The 18,643-nt window shown below is 41.5% G+C and overlaps 1 protein-coding gene across 1 annotated transcript in view; it reads right to left on the bottom strand.

The window, feature by feature from the left end:
- The window catches only part of LOC109916598 (protein FAM149A-like), a 102,054-nt gene that overhangs the window by 22,879 nt on the left and 60,532 nt on the right, over positions 1-18,643 (bottom strand). Inside the window, exons 5-7 of the mRNA XM_048603506.1 lie at positions 10,697-10,822; positions 7,574-7,753; positions 2,450-2,646 (exon numbers count right to left, since the gene is read on the bottom strand). Of these exons, the coding sequence (XP_048459463.1) occupies positions 2,450-2,646; positions 7,574-7,753; positions 10,697-10,822 (503 nt within the window). The remainder of the gene's footprint in view (positions 1-2,449; positions 2,647-7,573; positions 7,754-10,696; positions 10,823-18,643) is intronic.

The following is an 18,643-nucleotide window of genomic DNA, read 5'->3' as shown; positions in this document are numbered from 1 at the left end:
AGTTCATTGAATAACAGCAGAATAATGAAAAAAAAATTAACAGGGCCAAAGATAAAGAGCAGACTGTGACTAATTTGATTATTCTAGAAGAACCTGCCAGGGTGAAAAATGCCCTATTTCAGTGTAGCAAGGTTCTGCAATTCCATGAATTCACCTGCTAGCAACTTACATCTCTGGGGAGAACAACTATTTTGCAAAAACTGACCAGTTCCAGTTTCGTTTCTTGAAGTGCATCTTGGAGACTGCTGATTGCAGTGTAGTTCATCAATTCTGAAGGGTGGAAGGTCACGACCCACCCTAAAGGATTCCCTATGCATGTCCTTCATAAGGGCAGGAGGTGACAATTGAATTTGGATAAATGTGTTCTTCAAGCATCCTGACCACAATGCAAGGCTCAGTCCTTACAGAGACAAAACTAGCACTAATGGCTGATTGGTATCCAGTCAACTGAACACCTGAGTGGTTGGGGAACGTGTTGGATCCACTTCTTATGATCATGCGTGTACTTGTCATTCATGAGTGAAAAATTGGCATGAGATCAACAAAGCCTTAATGGGTTAGAAGTCTCATATGCAATATGTTTGATGACAACTAATTATTCTACTTAGGAACAACTGGATCTCTTGCACATTTTACATGGAAGTATTCACTTGGGAAAGGTACTAGTGGTTCTATACCTCTTCGCTTTCATTGAGAGATTAATTCTTTTCCATTCCCAGACAGTTTTACGTAACTTGCCAAAAACAATGCTTAGCTATTCTGTGTTCATGTCATCAAAAATTGTAAACTACTCTGGAGAATGTGCTGCCAGGTAGGTACATTTGTTGACTGCTTCAAGCTTTGAATATTCACCGTAATAAATGACTGAAAATGATACCGAGTTGAATTCTACAGACGGAAGCAGGGGTCACAGACTGATCACCGCCCCTGCAGCTCCACCCTCCCAACTCGAAGAAATGTCAGACATCAGCTAACCCACACCAAACAACACTGGCCCACAGTAAAAACATCTTGCACATAACCTTAACTCAATGAGAAAGTGAGACTTTTGCTAATTAGTAGGAGGAAGCCCATTAGGGCTACTGGCCAATCTAGCTATCTCAATAATACCAGAACTCAGTGATGGGAAGTGCCGGAATCAAACCCCAGGTGAATAGAGCCCAAGTTCATGGATCCAGGAAAAGACTGGATTTTAATCAGGGACCCGAGGCAGGGTTGGGGATTTGGTTTTGCGTGGGCCAATGGGAAGTGCTATAGGCTGGGAAACATTTGGGATGGGGTGTTCCCAGTGCACAGAGGGAAGCCAGCGAAGTATGTAATGCTATGCCCACCTTCTAGCATTTGACCAGTTTGGTTAAAAAAGAGCTTACACTTACACTCTGATGCCCATGCCAATCATTTTATTGCCAATAAACTCAACTTCTCGTTCATTACGTTTTTATAAATGGCTGATGGCCTGCCATTTTCTGCACCTCCCCACCTACCATTTTATGGGGTATGGTGCAGGGTTGGATGGGATGGCAGTGGGCCAGTTACCAATCATATTCTATGTGCCCTTCCTGCTGAAAACACGTCTGGTGGTGGACCACAAAACCTAGCCAATTGTTGCCAATAAGTTGAAGAAGGTCAGAGCATAGGCAAGTTGCAAAATGACTTGTTTTTTTACTGCAGGTCATGAGACAGAGGTCACCACTTGCATATGACAAGTGGTCAGTGCCATGTTGCATTCCCTGATCGCTCCCTGCTAAACAAAACGGTCATCAGCAAATATAACACTGTGGAGCTGGAGGAAAGCAGCAGACAAGGCAGCATCAGAGGAGCAGGCAGGCTAATGTTGAGTCGGGACCCTTCTTCAGAAAACGACCTGCAACGTCAGCTTTCCTGCTCCTCTGATGCTGCCTGGACTGCTGTGTTCCTCCAGCTACACACTGTGTTAACTCTGACTCCAGCATTGGCAGTTCTTACAATCTCTGAGTCATCAGCCAATGAAGCCTCCCTAACCACAGCTCCATGTACTTTGGGTTTGGCGTGAAGTGTTCAAGTCAAACACTGAATAATGCATGTGATACCTTGTCTTTAAAGCATATGAAAACATGTTTACTTTATGAATTTTGACTCTGTGGATAAATCTAACTGCAATGCAACATCTTTATAACATTTTTAAAAGCATGAAATGGAATGAAATGCTATAATTTGTGATTGACTAGTTAGAATAGTTGATTGCATGAAAAGGTGAGTGCAACAGAGATAAATTCATAATGCAGATATTAGCATTGAACTTGAGCATAAAGTGTGGCCACTGGAGATCACAGGTGACTTCAAGTACAAGTCTGAATTGTATTCCTGAAGCATTTAGGATTTAAATAAATTAATTTGCATGGTGCATTTGCAAAACAAAACAGTAAACTGCTTGAATGAAGCAACAGTTCAAGTCTTTGATCTCCAATACCTGAAAGGGTATTTTCCCACTGTTTCCTGATTAACTCTTCCATCATTTCAATCACATCCCGCCAGATGTCATCAAATATCTCTGCTGAGGCAGCATCTTTAATACAGGCATTGGGAGAAATGGGTGGAATGCCTCGTTTATTTCTCCTTCGTGCAAGTTGAACGTTCTTTTGTTCCGAACTCTCATCATCACTAAAACTGTAATTAAACAAAGCAAGCTCCATGTAACTCACTCCAAAAGAAGACATTTAATAATTTGACAGTATTGCTGGGCTTTGTGTACAGTCTATGTAGCAAATGATCCTTTTTAATCTCCACTATTAAAAGAATACTTATTTAAAGCATTAAGATTTTTGCTGTATGGTTGGATGAAATGGGGCAGTTTGAAGAGGGAATCATGTGTTGAGTTCCAGTGCCTTTCCTTACAACCAGGTATAACTACATTCAATTCAATAACTAATGCTTTTTGTGTTAAGTGATTGGGTATCTTATAAGTGGAAAGTACTCTCATGGTGCAATGATAGTGTCCCTAGCTCCAAGGCAGGAAGCTCAGCTTCAAGTCCCACCTGCTCCCGAAGTTGTCATAGCACCTCTAAAATAGGTTGAGTAGAAAACACCTAACACAAGTAGATGATCCATCTTGGCCTTTCCAGTGTTCCCAGCATCACAGATGTCAATTTGATTCACTTCACATGAAATTAAGGCACTGAATACTGCAAAGGATGTTGACAATATTCTAGCAATAGTGCGAAGACATGTGCTTCAAAAAACTTACTATGCCTCTAAGCTAAGCTTGTCCAATACAATACTAGCATGTACTTAACAATGTGGAAGATTGCTCAGGTACGTCTTGTGCACAAAAAGCAGGACAATTCCATCATGGACATTTACAGACCCTCACTTGCCTGCTCTTGATTAAGAGTAAAATGAAAAGAAATATCATCAACGGTGCTATCAAGCATCACATGCCAAGCAATAACCTGTTCACTGAGACTCTGTCAGTGAAGGTTACAGTTCCTGACCTTGTTACAGCTTTTGTGCAAATATGGACAAAAGAACAGAAATTCAGAGGTGAGGCAAGAGTAACCACCTTGCTCCTCTGATGCTGCCTGACCTGCTGTGTTCCTCCAGCTCCACACTGTATTGACTTTGACTTCAGCATCTGCAGTTCTTGCTGTCTCCAACCACCCTAGACATCAAGGCTACATTTAGTCAAATGCACCATCTAGGAACTCTAGCAAAACTGGAGTCAATGGACATTAGGAAGAAAATTCTCACTGGTTGGAGTCATACCTGGCAAATAATTAGGTAGTTGTAGTTGTTGGAAGTCAGTTATCTCAGCTACAGGACATCTCTGCAGGAGTTCCTCAGGATAGTGCCCTAGGCACAACCAACTTCAGCTGCTTCATCAATGATCTTCCCTCCATCATAAGGTCAGAAGTGGGGATGTTCACACCATTTAGCAACATACATCACTCCACTGATGCTGAAGGAGTTCATATCCAAATGTAATAAGACCTGGACAGTATCTTGATTTGGCCTGGCAACTGGCAAGTAACATTCACATCATACAAGTACTGGGTAATGACTATCACCAATAAGAGAGAATCTAACCATCACTCCTTGACATTCAAAACATTATGATTGCTGAATCCCTTATTATTAACATCCTGGTGTTACTAATGACCAAAAACTCAACTGGACTCACCACATAAACACAGTGGCTACAACAGCAGGTCAGAACACTGCGGTGAGTAACTCACCTCCTGACTCCTCAAAGCCAGTCGACCATCTACAAAGCACAAGACCGGAGTGTGATGGAATACTCCTCAGTTACCTGGATGGGTGCAGCTACAACACACAAGCAGCTTGATTGGCACCATATTCACAAATATTCACTCTCTCCACCCCCGATGCTCAGTAGCAGGAGTGTGTATACAAGATGCACTGCAGAAATCTTGTAAATTACCTTCCGCATCTACAAACACTATCATCCAGAAGCACAAGGGCAGCATATACATGAAACACTACCATCTGTAAGCTCCTCTCCAAGCCACACGCTATCCTGACTTGAAACTATAATACCATTCCTTCACAGGCACCAGATTGAAGTCTTGGAACTCTCTTCCTAACATCACTGTTGTATACCTGCACCAAATGGAGTGCAATGATTCAGCTCAGCTCACCACCTTCTTGAGAAATTAGAGATGGGCAATAATTACTGACCTAGGCAGAATAGTCCACTTTCTCTAAATGAAGAAAAAACATGCTGCTAATGCCCAGTTTTAGTTTCATATATTTCATGATGGCCCCTTCATAAAGTAAATGCTTAATCCAAAATATGTAATTAAGGAAAAATAGGTTTATAGGAAGAATGATTCTTCAGAGCATTCATATCAGACTCAAAACATTAACACAATTTCTCTCGCCACAGATGCTGCCAGACTTGCCAAATTTCTCCAGCACTTTCTGTTTTTGTTTCACATTTCCAGCAGTAGTATTTTGCTTTTATTTGTGGAATGTTATTACTGTGTTCAGAGGGATCTCAATATACTTGTATCCAAATTTCAGAAAGTTAACCTGCAGAGATAACCAACAATTGGCATGTTTGGCAAAGCTTCAGTCAGACTATACACAGACTACTGTGTAATATATTGGTCTTTTATCACAAGAAAGGATGTATGTGCCCTACTTTTCCTTAAGAACATAGTTTGAATTGGGCATTTACTTTATGAGGGGATTAGCAGGGAAAAAGAAATCAACATATTGGAGAATATCTAGTTTAACTGCTACATTATGATTGCAGCAAAGGGAAACTCCACAAGCCAAAGTAATAAATGACACATGATGCATACTATACATATTCAATGAGTACACTTTGTTCATTGTTCCATTTTAATATAAAAATAGTTCTTTTTCTATGTATAATAAAATGGTCAGAGACTGATATTATTAGGAATGATATTATACAAAGAACTTAAGCAATGAGTTTTTTTTTAAACAGTTTCAAGTATTTAATTTTGTTGAACTTAAGGAAAATAAACAAGTGAAAAATCCATGCAAATCTCAGATATCAGTAATCTCAAGCACATAAAGTCACACTGACAGCATTCATTTAATTTGGAACCCAGAGTAAATATTAAGGAAAGTTAGTTTAAAATTTAAAACCTGGCTCAGCTGGAACCTGTAAATTCCGATTTTATCATTGCCTTGATGTTTATCTCCAATTTAACATGAACCTCTAAACAGATGAGAAAGATCTGCACCAAAAGTCTATGGGGTGCATCTTTAAATAATCAAATTAGATTCCAATGTCTCAATTGAGATTATTATTTTAAGCAGTGGCCAGAATGGGGAGGTTGTTGTGATTCTCCCACCAGGTCAATCGCAAAAGAAACCCGTTTTTTTTCTTAGTCAGGAAGACAAGGAGCTGTCCTGCAAGCCCACATAGAAGGTTTCAGTACTCCTGCCCATCCGACTCATCATGAGACACTTTAGACAGCCCGTCCAAGTCTCTTACCCAGTTGCTTCTGGTTCCTGCTAGTGGTCTCATACCAATTAACATTTCCCTCCCTCCAATAGGTTAAGTGCCACTTCATTTTGAGTAACACTGAACGAAGAGTTCTGGGCAAGGCCCAGGAGTCAAAACAGTCGCGGCCTCATGCTGCCAAGGTCATGGATGATATGTCGCTTACTTTGATGCCCACTTTCCAAATTACCGGCTCAAGTTATAACTGGAACTTTTCTTCAAGACTTATAAATTTCTTCACAAGTTTATGTGCAAAACTGCATCAAGCATTTTTGGGAAATCCACGTATATCACAACACATCATTGCATTACCTTCATCAACCTTCTTTCTTACCTATTCAAAAGGGATATCCACCAATTTAGGTAAATGTGATTTTCCCTCAGTGAATCAATACTGGCTCTCCCTAATTAGTCCATATTTGTCTAAGTAACTATTAACTCTATCCAGAACGATTCTTTCTACATATTTCCCCATTTCCAAAGTTAAATTAACTAGTCTCTAATGAGGTTGTTGACTTGCTCACCGAGCTGACTTGTTCTCGTTCAGACATTTCAACACCATGCTAGGTAACATCGTCAGTGGACCTTCCGATGAAGCGATGTTATTCTCCTCCGCTAGGAATTTATACTGTCTGGTCCGTTATGGCAAGTACTGTCATTTCCAGTTTTGATCTGTATGGGTTTGTATACGGGGTCCAATTCTATACGTTTGTTGATTGCATTATGGGTTGAGAACCGTGCCTCTAGGAATTCCCGTGCGTGTCTATGATTGGCTTGGGCTACTATGGTTACCTTGTCCCAGTTAAACTGACACACTGGCCACTCTGGCCTACATCAAGAACATATCGGAACTGACAACAAGACTCCCAAGACCACTAGGAATCACGGTGGCCCACAAGCCCACAGCCACTCTACGACAAACACCCACGAGGATTAAAGACTCCATTCCCACAATTTGCAGAACCAACGTGGTTTACAAAATACCATGCAACAACTGCCACAAACATTACATCGGACAGACAGGAAGGAAACTAGCCATCAGAATACACAAACGTCAGCTAGCAGCAAAACGGCAGGTCGAACTCTCCTTAATATTGGTACACTCAGACAGTGAAGGGCATCAGTTTAACTGGGACAAGGTAACCATAATAGGCCAAGCCAAACATAGACACGCACGGGAATTCCTAGAAGCGTGGTTCTCAACTCATAATGCAATTAACAAACATATAGAATTGGACCCCATATACAACCGCATACAGATCAAAACCGGAAATGACAGTACTCACCATTATGGACCGGACAGGATAAATTCCAAGCAGAGTAGATTAACATCACTTCATCGGAGGCTCCACTGATGATGTCACCTAGCATAGTGACAAAACATCTGAATGAGAACAAGCCAGCTCGGCGAGCAAGTCAACAACCTCACCCAGAACCCAAGCTACAGATCTTTGCCAAAACTTTAAACTAGTCTCTAATTGCTGGGTTTATCCTTACAACTTTATTGGATCAAAGGTGCAGTATTTAGACTTCTCCAGTTCTCTGGCAGCACCTAGGAAGACAATAACCAAGACTCTAATGATAATATTCACTTACCATTCTTTACCATCATATGCAAAATACTCTTCAATCTTTCCATCCACATCAATGATCTCTTCCTCTAGGAATGAGAAAACGGAGGAGTCTGAGTCGAGGGAACTCAAAGTGGAGTTTGATTCCAAGCCATTGTGATAAGGAGACTGCACAGGAAGCAGACGTAGGCCTGACAGGCTCAGCCTGAAAGAAGAAATATGTTTTTTTTATGGCACATATACCCTATTAAAAGGAATTTATTCAATGCTATATTTTTAGGACTCTAAGCATTGCAGTTAAGGTGCAAAGGCCTACAGTAGCATTTCTTACATGTAACTGGAGAAGAAATTGCAGGAGCCCTGGCTGATATATTTGCATCATCGTTAGCCACAGGTGAGGTCCCGGAAAACTGGAGGGGAGTGAATGTTCTGCCCTTGTTCAAGAAGGGCTGCAAAGAAAAACCTGGGAATTATATACCAGTAAGCCTAACATCTATGGCAGGTAAGTTACTTGAGATGATTCTGAGGGAAAAGACACATGCATTTGGAAAGACAGGGTTTGATTAGGAATAGTCAGCCCAGCTTCATGCATGGGAGATCATGCCTCACAAATTTGTTAGAGTTCTTTGATGAAGTAGTCAGGAAGGTTGATGAGGGCAGTGCTGTAAACAAAGTCTATAAGGGTTTTGATAAGATTCCACATGATAGGCTGCTCTGGAAGGTTAGGTCGCATGGAATCCAGGGAGAGCTGGCAAATTGGATACACAATTGGTTTGATGGTAGAAAGCAGAGAGTAATAATGGAAGGAGGTTTGTCGGACTGGAAGCCTGAGACTAGTGGTGTGCCTCAGGGGTCCATGCTGGGCCCATTGTTGTTTATTATCTATATCAATGATTTGGATGAGAATGTACAAGACATGATTAGCAAGTTTCGGGATGATACTAAAATAGGCAGTATCGTGGACAGTGAGGAAGGTTATCAGAAATTGCAGCAGAATCTTGATCAACTGGGGGAGCAGGCCGAGAAATGACAAATGGAATTTAATATAGATAAGTGTGAGGTGTTGCATTTTGGAAATTCAAATCATGGTAGGAGTTTCATGGTGAATGGTAGGACCTTAAGGAGTGTAGTGGAAGAGAGGGACCTTGGAGTTCAGGTGCATGGTTCTCTGAAAGTGGAGTCACAGGTAGACAGGGCAGTGAAGAAGGCTTTTGGTACACTGGCCTTGATCAGGCAGGGTATTGGGTATAGAAGTTGGGAAGTTCTGTTGCAGTTGCACCGGACGTTGGTGAGGCTGCACTTGGAGTATTGTGTTCAGTTTTGGACACTTGCTATAGGAAAAATGTTATTAAACTGGAAAGAGTGCAGAAGAAATTTACAAGGATGTTGCCAGGACTCAAGGGACTGAGTTATATGGAGAGGTTGGACAAGCTACAACTTTTTTCTTTAGAGTACAGGAGACTGAGGGGGATCTTACAGTAGTGTGTAAGATCATGAGAGGCATGAATAGGGTGAATACATTCAGTCTTTTTCCCAATGTTGGAGAATCGAGGACTACAGGGCATCAGTTTAAGGTAAGAGGAGAAAGAATACATGGGAACCTGAGGGACAACTGTTTTACACAGAGGGTGGTACGCACATGGAATAAGCTGCTAGCAGAAGTGGATGAGGCGGGTACATTAACAACATTTAAAAGGCATTTGGACAAATACATGGATAGGAAAGGTTTAGAAGGATATGGGCCAAGTGCAGGGAAATGGGGTTAGTGTGGATGGACATTTTGATCAGCATGGACCAGTTTGGGCCGAAGGGGCGGTCTCCTTGCCGGACGACTCTATGACTCTATGACTCTAACTAAAAAAAAATGTTGGACAATCCCTAATTGCCTTTGAGAAGATAGCGGTGGCTACACATACACGATTCCTGCTTTCCTGCCATGTCCACCTCCAGAATCAGGTTCTGAATGAAAAGGTCTATAGTCAATCTTCCTGCCCTGCCACCATCAACGGGCCATTTAAGGGACCCAGGCCACTGCTACAGTGACAACCCAATGGTAGGTGGGCCTGTTGCTATGCGGCATTAGTAAAACAGAGTGTGGGATGCTTGTTAGCTGGTGGGAGGGCATGGGGGCTAGTGATCAGAGGCACATTGGGCAGAGGGGTTCCCATTAAGTGCATCCCCTGCTTTTCGCTTCTAACCCCATAACTACCCTGGAAATACCTTTCCCCCCACTCTCCCTCCCTTACCTCCAATGGGACAGGAGCTCCTGGTGGCTGCCCCTTCCAAATTTCAAAGAAAGTGTCACTGGAGTGCTTGCAGAAGACTAAACAGACCTTCTTTAAGAGACAGTGCAGGTCTCTCGCCAGTGCTCCTGCCACCAGGTGAGACTCACACTGCCCATGGAAGACTCTGCTCCATGTCAATAAATAAGAAACCCTGTCCTGTTACAAAACAGGAAATGCTGGAAACATTCTCAAGTTGGTCAGTAACTGTAGACAGAACAGACAAGCCACTCCCGGGTGTTGACCATGTGTCAGAAATTTGAAATCACAGATTAGCAGCAAATAAAAAAAACAAACAAACAATCAGAATGAAGGGAATCAGGAGGGAATGTTTGTGTGTGTACATGCACATACAGCATGGATGGACACACACACACCTATATCTTTCTGTTTCAATGAGGTTCAGCTGCAAATTCCTCTAGTTCTGGCAAAAGGTACACACCTGAAAAACTAACTCATCTGTTTACTCCACAAGTGCTGACTGACCTGCTGAGTGTTAAATGCTGACTGACCTGCTGAGTGTTATCACCTTGTTTATTAATGCTGTGCCTGCTATGTATCAGGACCATTAACCTATTTAAAATAAGCAGAGCAAGCCAGTACAAAAATAGTGGAGAAAGGCATGTCATAGCAATACATTAATCATCCTTCCATTTATATTACATATGGTGATTTCTACATTATTTAGTATAATTTCCTAAACTTTTAATTACAGAAAACACAATACAGTATCATTTGATACAGCAATTAATTAATAAATGAAATTGACCAGGACCATTGTCGTTCAAACATTATACCAGAGATCAGTTGACAGTGGAAAATTCTTTCGGAGTGTCCACATGCCTGTTTAATCTGTATGAACTTACTCCTTCATATTGCCAGTGCTATCACAGAAACTAGATAATGTCCGAGTTGCTATGGAGCTGCTTTCTCTGCTCTGGAAATGTTGAAAACCTTCGTCTTTCGGCAGCAAGAGCTGAGTTCCCAAAATCCTGCGTTATGTACAAAAGGCATGACAGAAATCAAAGCATCTCATTAACTCTATTGTTATTGATCAAACAGCATTTCTGGCTTAATTAGGATCAAAAACTGCACAAAGGAAAATATGGAAAAAAGGGAAAAAGCACAACTTACATTTGCATTGCGCATCTGATGTAGTATAATTTCCCAAGTTGCTATCCACCGGGCCATTACCAAACATAATTTGACACTGAGCCTAAGGAGCTTGACCAAAGGATTGGTCAGAGAGGTAGCTTTTAAGGAGCATCTCAAAAGAGGAAAGAGGGTGTGTCCCAAAGCTCAGAGGTCATTTTGAAATACTCACAGGAGTGTGTTTTCTGAGAGTTAACGTCCTTGTTGATGTTTTGTAAACTTCTGCTATTAAACCACTGATGTTAACTGAGGGCTAAACTAAATGTCAAACTGAGAAGGGCTAAAAGATCAAAATCCACCTTCGAGGATGGTCACCATTTTTGGGACATAAAACTGAGAACTGTTATGGTTAGTTAATAAGGACTGTACATCATTTGATGTGCCTAACCCAGCACCATTAAATACACACATTTTTATTAAACAGTAATATAAAAGTTAATCACAATTATTAACAAAATAGTACCACAGGATTAAAGCTTTTTTTTTGAATACAACACCCACCACCAATTCAAATCTGCATGCAGGTGCCAGAGTCAGTCAGTCCTCAAACAAATCACCACAAACCAAAGGACAGATTGCTAAAACCATCTGTTACCTGACACTAAAGATTTGCAAGTGTTCAAGCGTCAAGGAGATGGTAAGTCTTGATACATCTTGAGTGAAAGATTTATGTTGCTGTACTTCATGGCTCGAACCACTTGCCACGCATTCCCATGACAAAACCAAAATATGCAGTCTTGGATCTTTTAATTAATTCCATAATTTCTTTTGCGAGATATTTGTATTTATGCATTTTTTATACCCAGGCATTTCTAGCACTTTATTGTCATTTTCAAATAAAACTGTGACATTGATCACCACAACTGCTTGTTCCTTTTTACAAATTAGGTCTGGTTTCCAAAGCGAACCTTCCTTATCCTTTACCCTTGGTTCAAGAAGATTGTCCAGCCATACTAGCTGACCTACTCTTGCAATTTGGATACGATCTTATTGTGTCTTTTTATCTGAGTGTTCTTCACAGATGAACAATTACCAGAAGTATGGGCTAATTTCTCTAAGGGAACCTGGCATCTGCAACACTCTTTCTACCTGTAAGGTACCTATCCTGGATAGGGTTGTTCTTGTTGGACATAAGTTAGAGGCTATTAATTAATCTCGAAGATTTGATATTAAGTGATGTTTCAATCAGGAATTTGAGATTACAGCAGTTTTATAATATTGAATCCCAGATCCCTAGCTTTTAAGATCTGTGCAGGGTTAATGGCAGGATTCTTGGCAGTGTGGAGGAACAGAGGGATCTTGGGGTCCATGTCCATAGATCCCTCAAAGTTGCCACCCAAGTTGATAGGGTTGTAAAGAAGGCGTATGGTGTATTGGCTTTCATTGGCAGGGGAATTGAGTTTAAGAGCTGCGAGGTTATGCTGCAGCTTTATAAAACCCTGGTTAGACCACAGTTGGAATATTGTGTTCAGTTCTGGTCGCCTCATTATAGGAAGGATGTGGAAGCTTTAGAGACGGTGCAGAGGGGATTTACCTGGATGCTGCCTGGACTGGAGGGAAGGTCTTATCAGGAAAGGTTGAAGGAGCTAGGGTTTTTCTCATTGGATCAAAGAGGGATGAGAGGTGACTTGTTAGAGATGTACAAGATGATGAGAGGCATGGATGGAGCGGATAGCCAGAGACTTTTTCCCCAGGGCGAAAATGACTATTACAAGGGGGCATAATTTTAAGGTGATTGGAGGAAGGTATAGGGGAGATGTCAGAGGTAGGTTCATTACACAGAGAGTGTTGGGCGTGTGGAATGAGCTGCCGGCTTTGGTCGTGGAGTCAGATACATTAGAAACACTTAAGTGACTCTTGGATAGGCACATGAATGATAGTAAAATGTAGGGTATGCAGGGTAGTTTGATCTTCGAGTAGGATAATAGGTCAGCACAACATCGTGGGCTGAAGAGCCTGTACTGTGCTGTACTGTTCTATGCTCTATGTTCTTGTCACTTGTCACTCCCTCCAGGCATTATTGCTGGTTTGTGGCCTTGCTTCTGCGGCTGTATGCTTGGGGCTGGCTTGACTCATGGGCTCGTCTATCTCAAGTATGGAATGGCACTTCTTTTTTTTTTCTAAGAATGACTCAATTTCCTGTAAGATCTTAAGTTTGTGCAGTTCTTCCTTTCTACCCAAATGATCTTTTCCACAATGCTGGAATGAAGCCAGGATCACTGTATCCATGGATGCCTCCAGTAATTCCTGTTTTTGGATCATGGCAGCTGGAATTTGAACTTATAATATCCCCAAACCCCTGTGTCTACTTCTGGCATAAAGAATCCCATGTGGTGGGAGATTAAAAACAATTCAGTTGTTTTACGAATTACCACAACTAGTTCACACAATGAATTCTGGAATGTTCCACTAAGAGTCACATCAACCTGGGAATGATATACGTTCATAGGAGTTCGATCTCCTGTATTGGTTTGAGAGCAGTGGCTTTCAAATTGAAAACCCAATTCTAAAGTCTCTATAGCCAAACCCCATCCACAACATCTGTCCATGGATTGACCCGGGCCGTTAGGTATCTTTCTGTTTCTCCTGGGGAGTATATTTCATGATGTTACCTTTTTTCCATAATTGCATAAAAAGGTTTTCCTTTTATAAGTAAAATGGAAACCTTTAGTCTTAGAGATACTTATTAACAGATCAGTGGTGTCACAATATGATTGGGTGATTTTAAGAATTCTTTCTATTCCAGAGTGCGAGTAACTCAAAAAGGTGATATCATCCAGGAAAGCCAAAGCAAAGCAATTTTGTTGCTTACCATCATGGCCCCTCCTAAATTAGCTTCCTCAAGAGTGTGTTATAACTTACCTGATGCAATGTTAAACAGTATCGCAAGATAGGGATTACACTTGTTTTACTCTCTTTTCTATCTCAATTGGATTGGTTTTAAACTAGTTGGCTTCCGCTACAGTTGTGTTATCTACATACAAGTCCTCGACAAGTTGAATAAAGTTCTTTGGTAGACCAACTCACTGTAGAGCTTTGATGAGTAATTTAAGATAAACCGAGTCGAAGCCTTTCATGAGATCAACAAAAATAACTGCAGAGCCTTTCTTATTCCATTTGGTGCCCTTCATAATATTATCCTGGACCATGATTTTCTTGTTACATCCTAGGGTCACTGCCAGAAAGCCCTTCTGCGTGGATTTAATATGAACCTTTTTGCCATGATCTTCATAAACAAGTAAAGTAATATGGAGCCCATGGTAATGGGCCTCCAGTTATCAATGTCCCTCAGACATTCCTCAGCTTCCTTTTTCAGATTTAGGACAATGCAACTTTTCTTTAAGGAGTCCGGAGTTGTGCTAATTTTTAAACCGTAGAGAGAACAGCCTTGATAGACATGAGATCTCACCGTCTTGGATATCCTCCAGCATGATCCCATCAGGTCCTGCTGCACTTTTGGGGTTTATTCCCATTATAGCTGTATTTACCTCCTCTTCTTTTATGGATCAAATCAATTGGCCTTCATTCAGTTTTCCAGAGCATTTTGTAAATTGATTAAGATTAGCCTTATTATTCAACACTGATAATTTTGTAATGCAAGTTCTCACAAACTCTCGTACTGAGGGGGGACATAAAGCTATGATTGGCGTTCCCATAATTTGCTGTGCCAACCGGCTTCTGTTACTTTTAGAGAATAACTGAACCTTTCTGAACCTTGATTTTTTGATTGCCCACCATTTCTGTGCTTCAGTGTTCTTTTTACTTTTGTCCTTCTTGCGCCTCTTTATCCTTCCATCATTGGGCCTGAGGTCACCTTTCAGGGATTCTTTCCCATTAATCAAACAGTCAGTCGTACTTCCCATAAGGCCCAATCCAAGCGGCCTGCCATCCTGGTTTCCTTTCTTGTTTGATCATTCCTCAGGCCGAGTCAATTGATTGAAAATATCCCAATGTCTGGGGTACAGGCCAGGAGTTGGAGGTCCTTTTAAGTTTGTTGGGAGGACTTCGTATGGGATTCATCATTCTGTGCAGGAACCTCTAAATCGTCTTTGAGATTAACCTCATCAGGAATGTCTGGCATTGTTGGTTGACCCATCCAGATGGGATGTGATCAGGTGTGATGGTGGCAATGAGGGGGGAGGCGATGGCCTAGTGGTATTGTCGCTGGACTATTAATCCAGAGACCCAGAAAACATTCTGGGGACCTGGGTTCAAATCCCACCACAGCAGATGGTGGAATTTGAATTCAATAAAATATCTGGAATTAAGAGTCTAATGATGACCATGAATCCATTGTTGATTGTTGGGAAAAACCCACCTGCTTCACTAATGTCCTTTAGGGAAGGAAACTGCCATCCTTACCTGGTGCAGCCTACATGTGACTCCAGACCCACAGCAATGTGGTTGACTCTTAACTGCCCTCTAGGCAATTAGAGATGGGCAATAAATGCTGCCTAGCCAGCAATGCCCTCATCCCATTAATGAATAAAGGAAAAAAAAACCTGTGCAAATCTTCTCTTATCAGACATTTGTTTGGGGGTTTTGTTGTAAGGATGCCCACAATCTTTTTATTGATAAATGACCATCCCATAAATTGTTGTTCCAGTTGAAGAAGATTTGTTTCCTGTTCTGTCCGTTTATAGGTTCCCCCTCCCAGGTTTAGCCTTGGCAATTAGTAGTTCCCAGTGCTTTCATTCCATAGCTCTAGGTGCCCATGTCTCTCATGCCGGCCAAAGCCATTTTTTGATGTAAATCTAAGTTCACATTTTGAGCATGCACAGGCTCCCTGCTGATCAACTGGTCTTTCACAATTACACTTTGCGTAGCAGCAAGCTATTGTGCAGCATTCTCCACTTTTACCTCACTTGGTTCGGAACTTGTTAATTTGGTGTTTCTCTGCCAGGTGAGCATGAAAATTACTCACTGCCAAGAGGAGGGAATTGCATAATGTACAAAACAACTCCTCCATGGGATAATATGTCACAAATTCTTGTGTTTCAGTCCTGTTACTTGTTGGTTCAATGATGAGGGGTTCTGCATATATTATCGTATCATTGCTAATCATAGAGTCAGTCTCATCTCCCCCTTGTATATAACTTCTATTATAGGAGGTTTGTGACTTGATGATGGTTTTTGTTTCTGTAGGGTGGGATGACAAAAAGGTCTCTTCAATAATGGGTTTGTCTTCTTCTACCAGTCCTTCTGGTCCTACTGGCCTGACTTCCAGACCCAGGTCCGTATGGAAAATGTATAAATGTCTCTTGGGTCTCTCGCCCATTTCCTCAATCTGTGTGGAACAGATCTTTTCTCAGCATTGATGACAACGAAGCTGAGGCTTGTGGCATTGCATCCTGTATAGGTCACTGCCACTATCACACCTGTGGGGAGGATGTTTTTCCTGATCACACCCCATCTGGACTGGTATGGGTCACTCAGACCGTACATTTCAACATATTATTTGGAGTTTGACACCTTAGTGTCCTGATCCATGCTGATCTACGACTGCCTTGTGATTTTTCTCACAATGTTGTTTGGCCAATCCGTGGCAAGGCCACTGCTGTGTCCAGTGGGGCCAATGAAGAGGCACAGCTAACACTGTGGCAGAAAAAGTCACAGCAAAACGCCCACTGTGTTAACTAGTCAGACCTGTCTCCCACAGGAGACCCATCCATGAGAGTCATAGTTACTCCTGTAGCGAGAGCATCTGCTACTAATGGTCCAACAATTAGGAGTGAGGACACTCTGGAGACCAAAACTGGAGAAGCAATGAGATTGCAAATGGGTTTGGGACTGAAGGAGGTTACAGATACAAGAATGAGAAAGGCTATGGAGAGGTTTGAAAGCAAGGTTGGGAATTTCAATTTTGATACTTTGCCAAAAGGAACCAAATGTATAGCACTGACTTCCAAAGTGACTGGTGAAAGGGATTTGGTGCAAGTTAGAGTAGCGTTTTTGATGAGACCAAGAATATAGAGGCACAGGATGGGAGGTCAGCAAAGAGAACACTGGAATCATTGAGCAACAACAATAAAAGGGTCTATAGAGCAGGTTCCCAAAAGCTATTTGTCAGAACATAATACTGGCAGAGGAACTGTCACCCTTGGTTACATCCAATTTCATATTTTTCTTGAGCAAAGTACCGCAGGTGCTGGTAAAGGTGAATATTGGATACACATATCAAGTCAGGCAGTTTGAGTCAACAAAATGAGAGTGTAGTGATTTTTCAGAGGTAAAGACTTTCCTCAGTAATTGACTGCTGCATCACCTATGGGAACTGCCAGTGTTTTCTGGTTTTGTTTATTTTCTGCACTTCCCAAAACACCACCACCCACTCCCCCACCCCTGCCCCCCACCATGATTTCTTCTGTTCCAGCTTCAGCCTGATTCACCCTCTGTTTCAACTATTCACATATCCCTTGTTTCTCATATTTCTTTTAGTTCCTTGGTGCAATCATCTTCTTGGTCATCAACTCATGGCATGATACACCATAGATGGAGAACATACCGCTCATCAGGTTTCTGACAGCTCTTTGAAAGAGCTTGCTCGTATTGACCTTCCATGCAACCTAGCATAATTTTCCCTTCAAGTTCTCTTTTGAAAGTTATTATTGAATCTTCTTCCACTGCCCTTTCAGGTAGTACATCCCAGAACTTCTACTTGTCATGTCACTTTTAAACACATTACAGATCATTCTTCAAAGCTTTTCTGCTTTTTGTTCTCTTCAATCTCAGCACATTTAAATGATCGTTTTGTTCTGATAAAAGAGTCATTCCTCTAAAGTTAATTCTGTTCTCTCTAACGATATTGAATGAGCTGCTTGGTGTTCCCAGCATTTTCTGCTTTTATGTTAGATTTCTTTATTGCCCTGTTAGAAGTTAGGTTTTAATTCCCCAATGGGAGTGAAAATATGTGAATTTTACATGGTGGGCCTTAAAATAACCGCCCAGGAAATCAACAGCTGAGTTGCAGAAAATTGATTACTTCTGGTTTCCATAAATTAAAAATGATCAGACTTTAGACTCAAAGCTTCATCGAGCCTGTTTCTTTTCTTTTTCATTCATTTTTCTAACGAACCTGTTCAGATGCATTATTACACACCTCTGGAGCAGGTGGGATTGAACCTGTGCCTCCCAGCCCAGGGGCACTAACATTGCACCATAAGAGGGCCCCTTTTCTTGCTAACCCCATGTAGCTGTGGAATGATGCATTGTTATTCAGCACATAGCTGCAATGCAACAGTGAATGAAGCACTCCAGTATATATATTCACAGAACAATTGGTTCCCAGCTTTTAATGAACAGTAGAATAACATATCAGGCACCATCCCACCACAGTTATTTAACTGATCTTTGTGGGGCCAAAATGGATCAGAACTGCTACAAAAAATGTTTAGGCCTCCTTTCCCACTTATGGGCTTGCAGGTAGTGGTGGGAAGGGAGACCTAAAAGCTTTTGTGAAAGTTCTGATCCATTTTGGCCCCACAAAGAACAATAAAATAACTTCCCAGAGGGAGACAGCCAGTAAAACACGCAAATGGCATATTCCGGTCTGAGTTGTCAACATAATTTAAATTGGAGCTCCAGTACATCCTGTACTTTCATTTCAAAAAGTTATTAGATTCTTACTGCTTTTCCATCTGGATTAGCTGCCCACATTGTGA

This window comes from Rhincodon typus, chromosome 1 (assembly GCF_021869965.1).
Source record: "Rhincodon typus isolate 14 chromosome 1, sRhiTyp1.1, whole genome shotgun sequence".
NCBI classification, from domain to species: Eukaryota; Metazoa; Chordata; class Chondrichthyes; order Orectolobiformes; family Rhincodontidae; genus Rhincodon; species Rhincodon typus.
The sequence above is the reverse complement of the archived record's forward strand: the minus strand, read 5'-3'. Positions and strand labels throughout refer to the sequence as shown.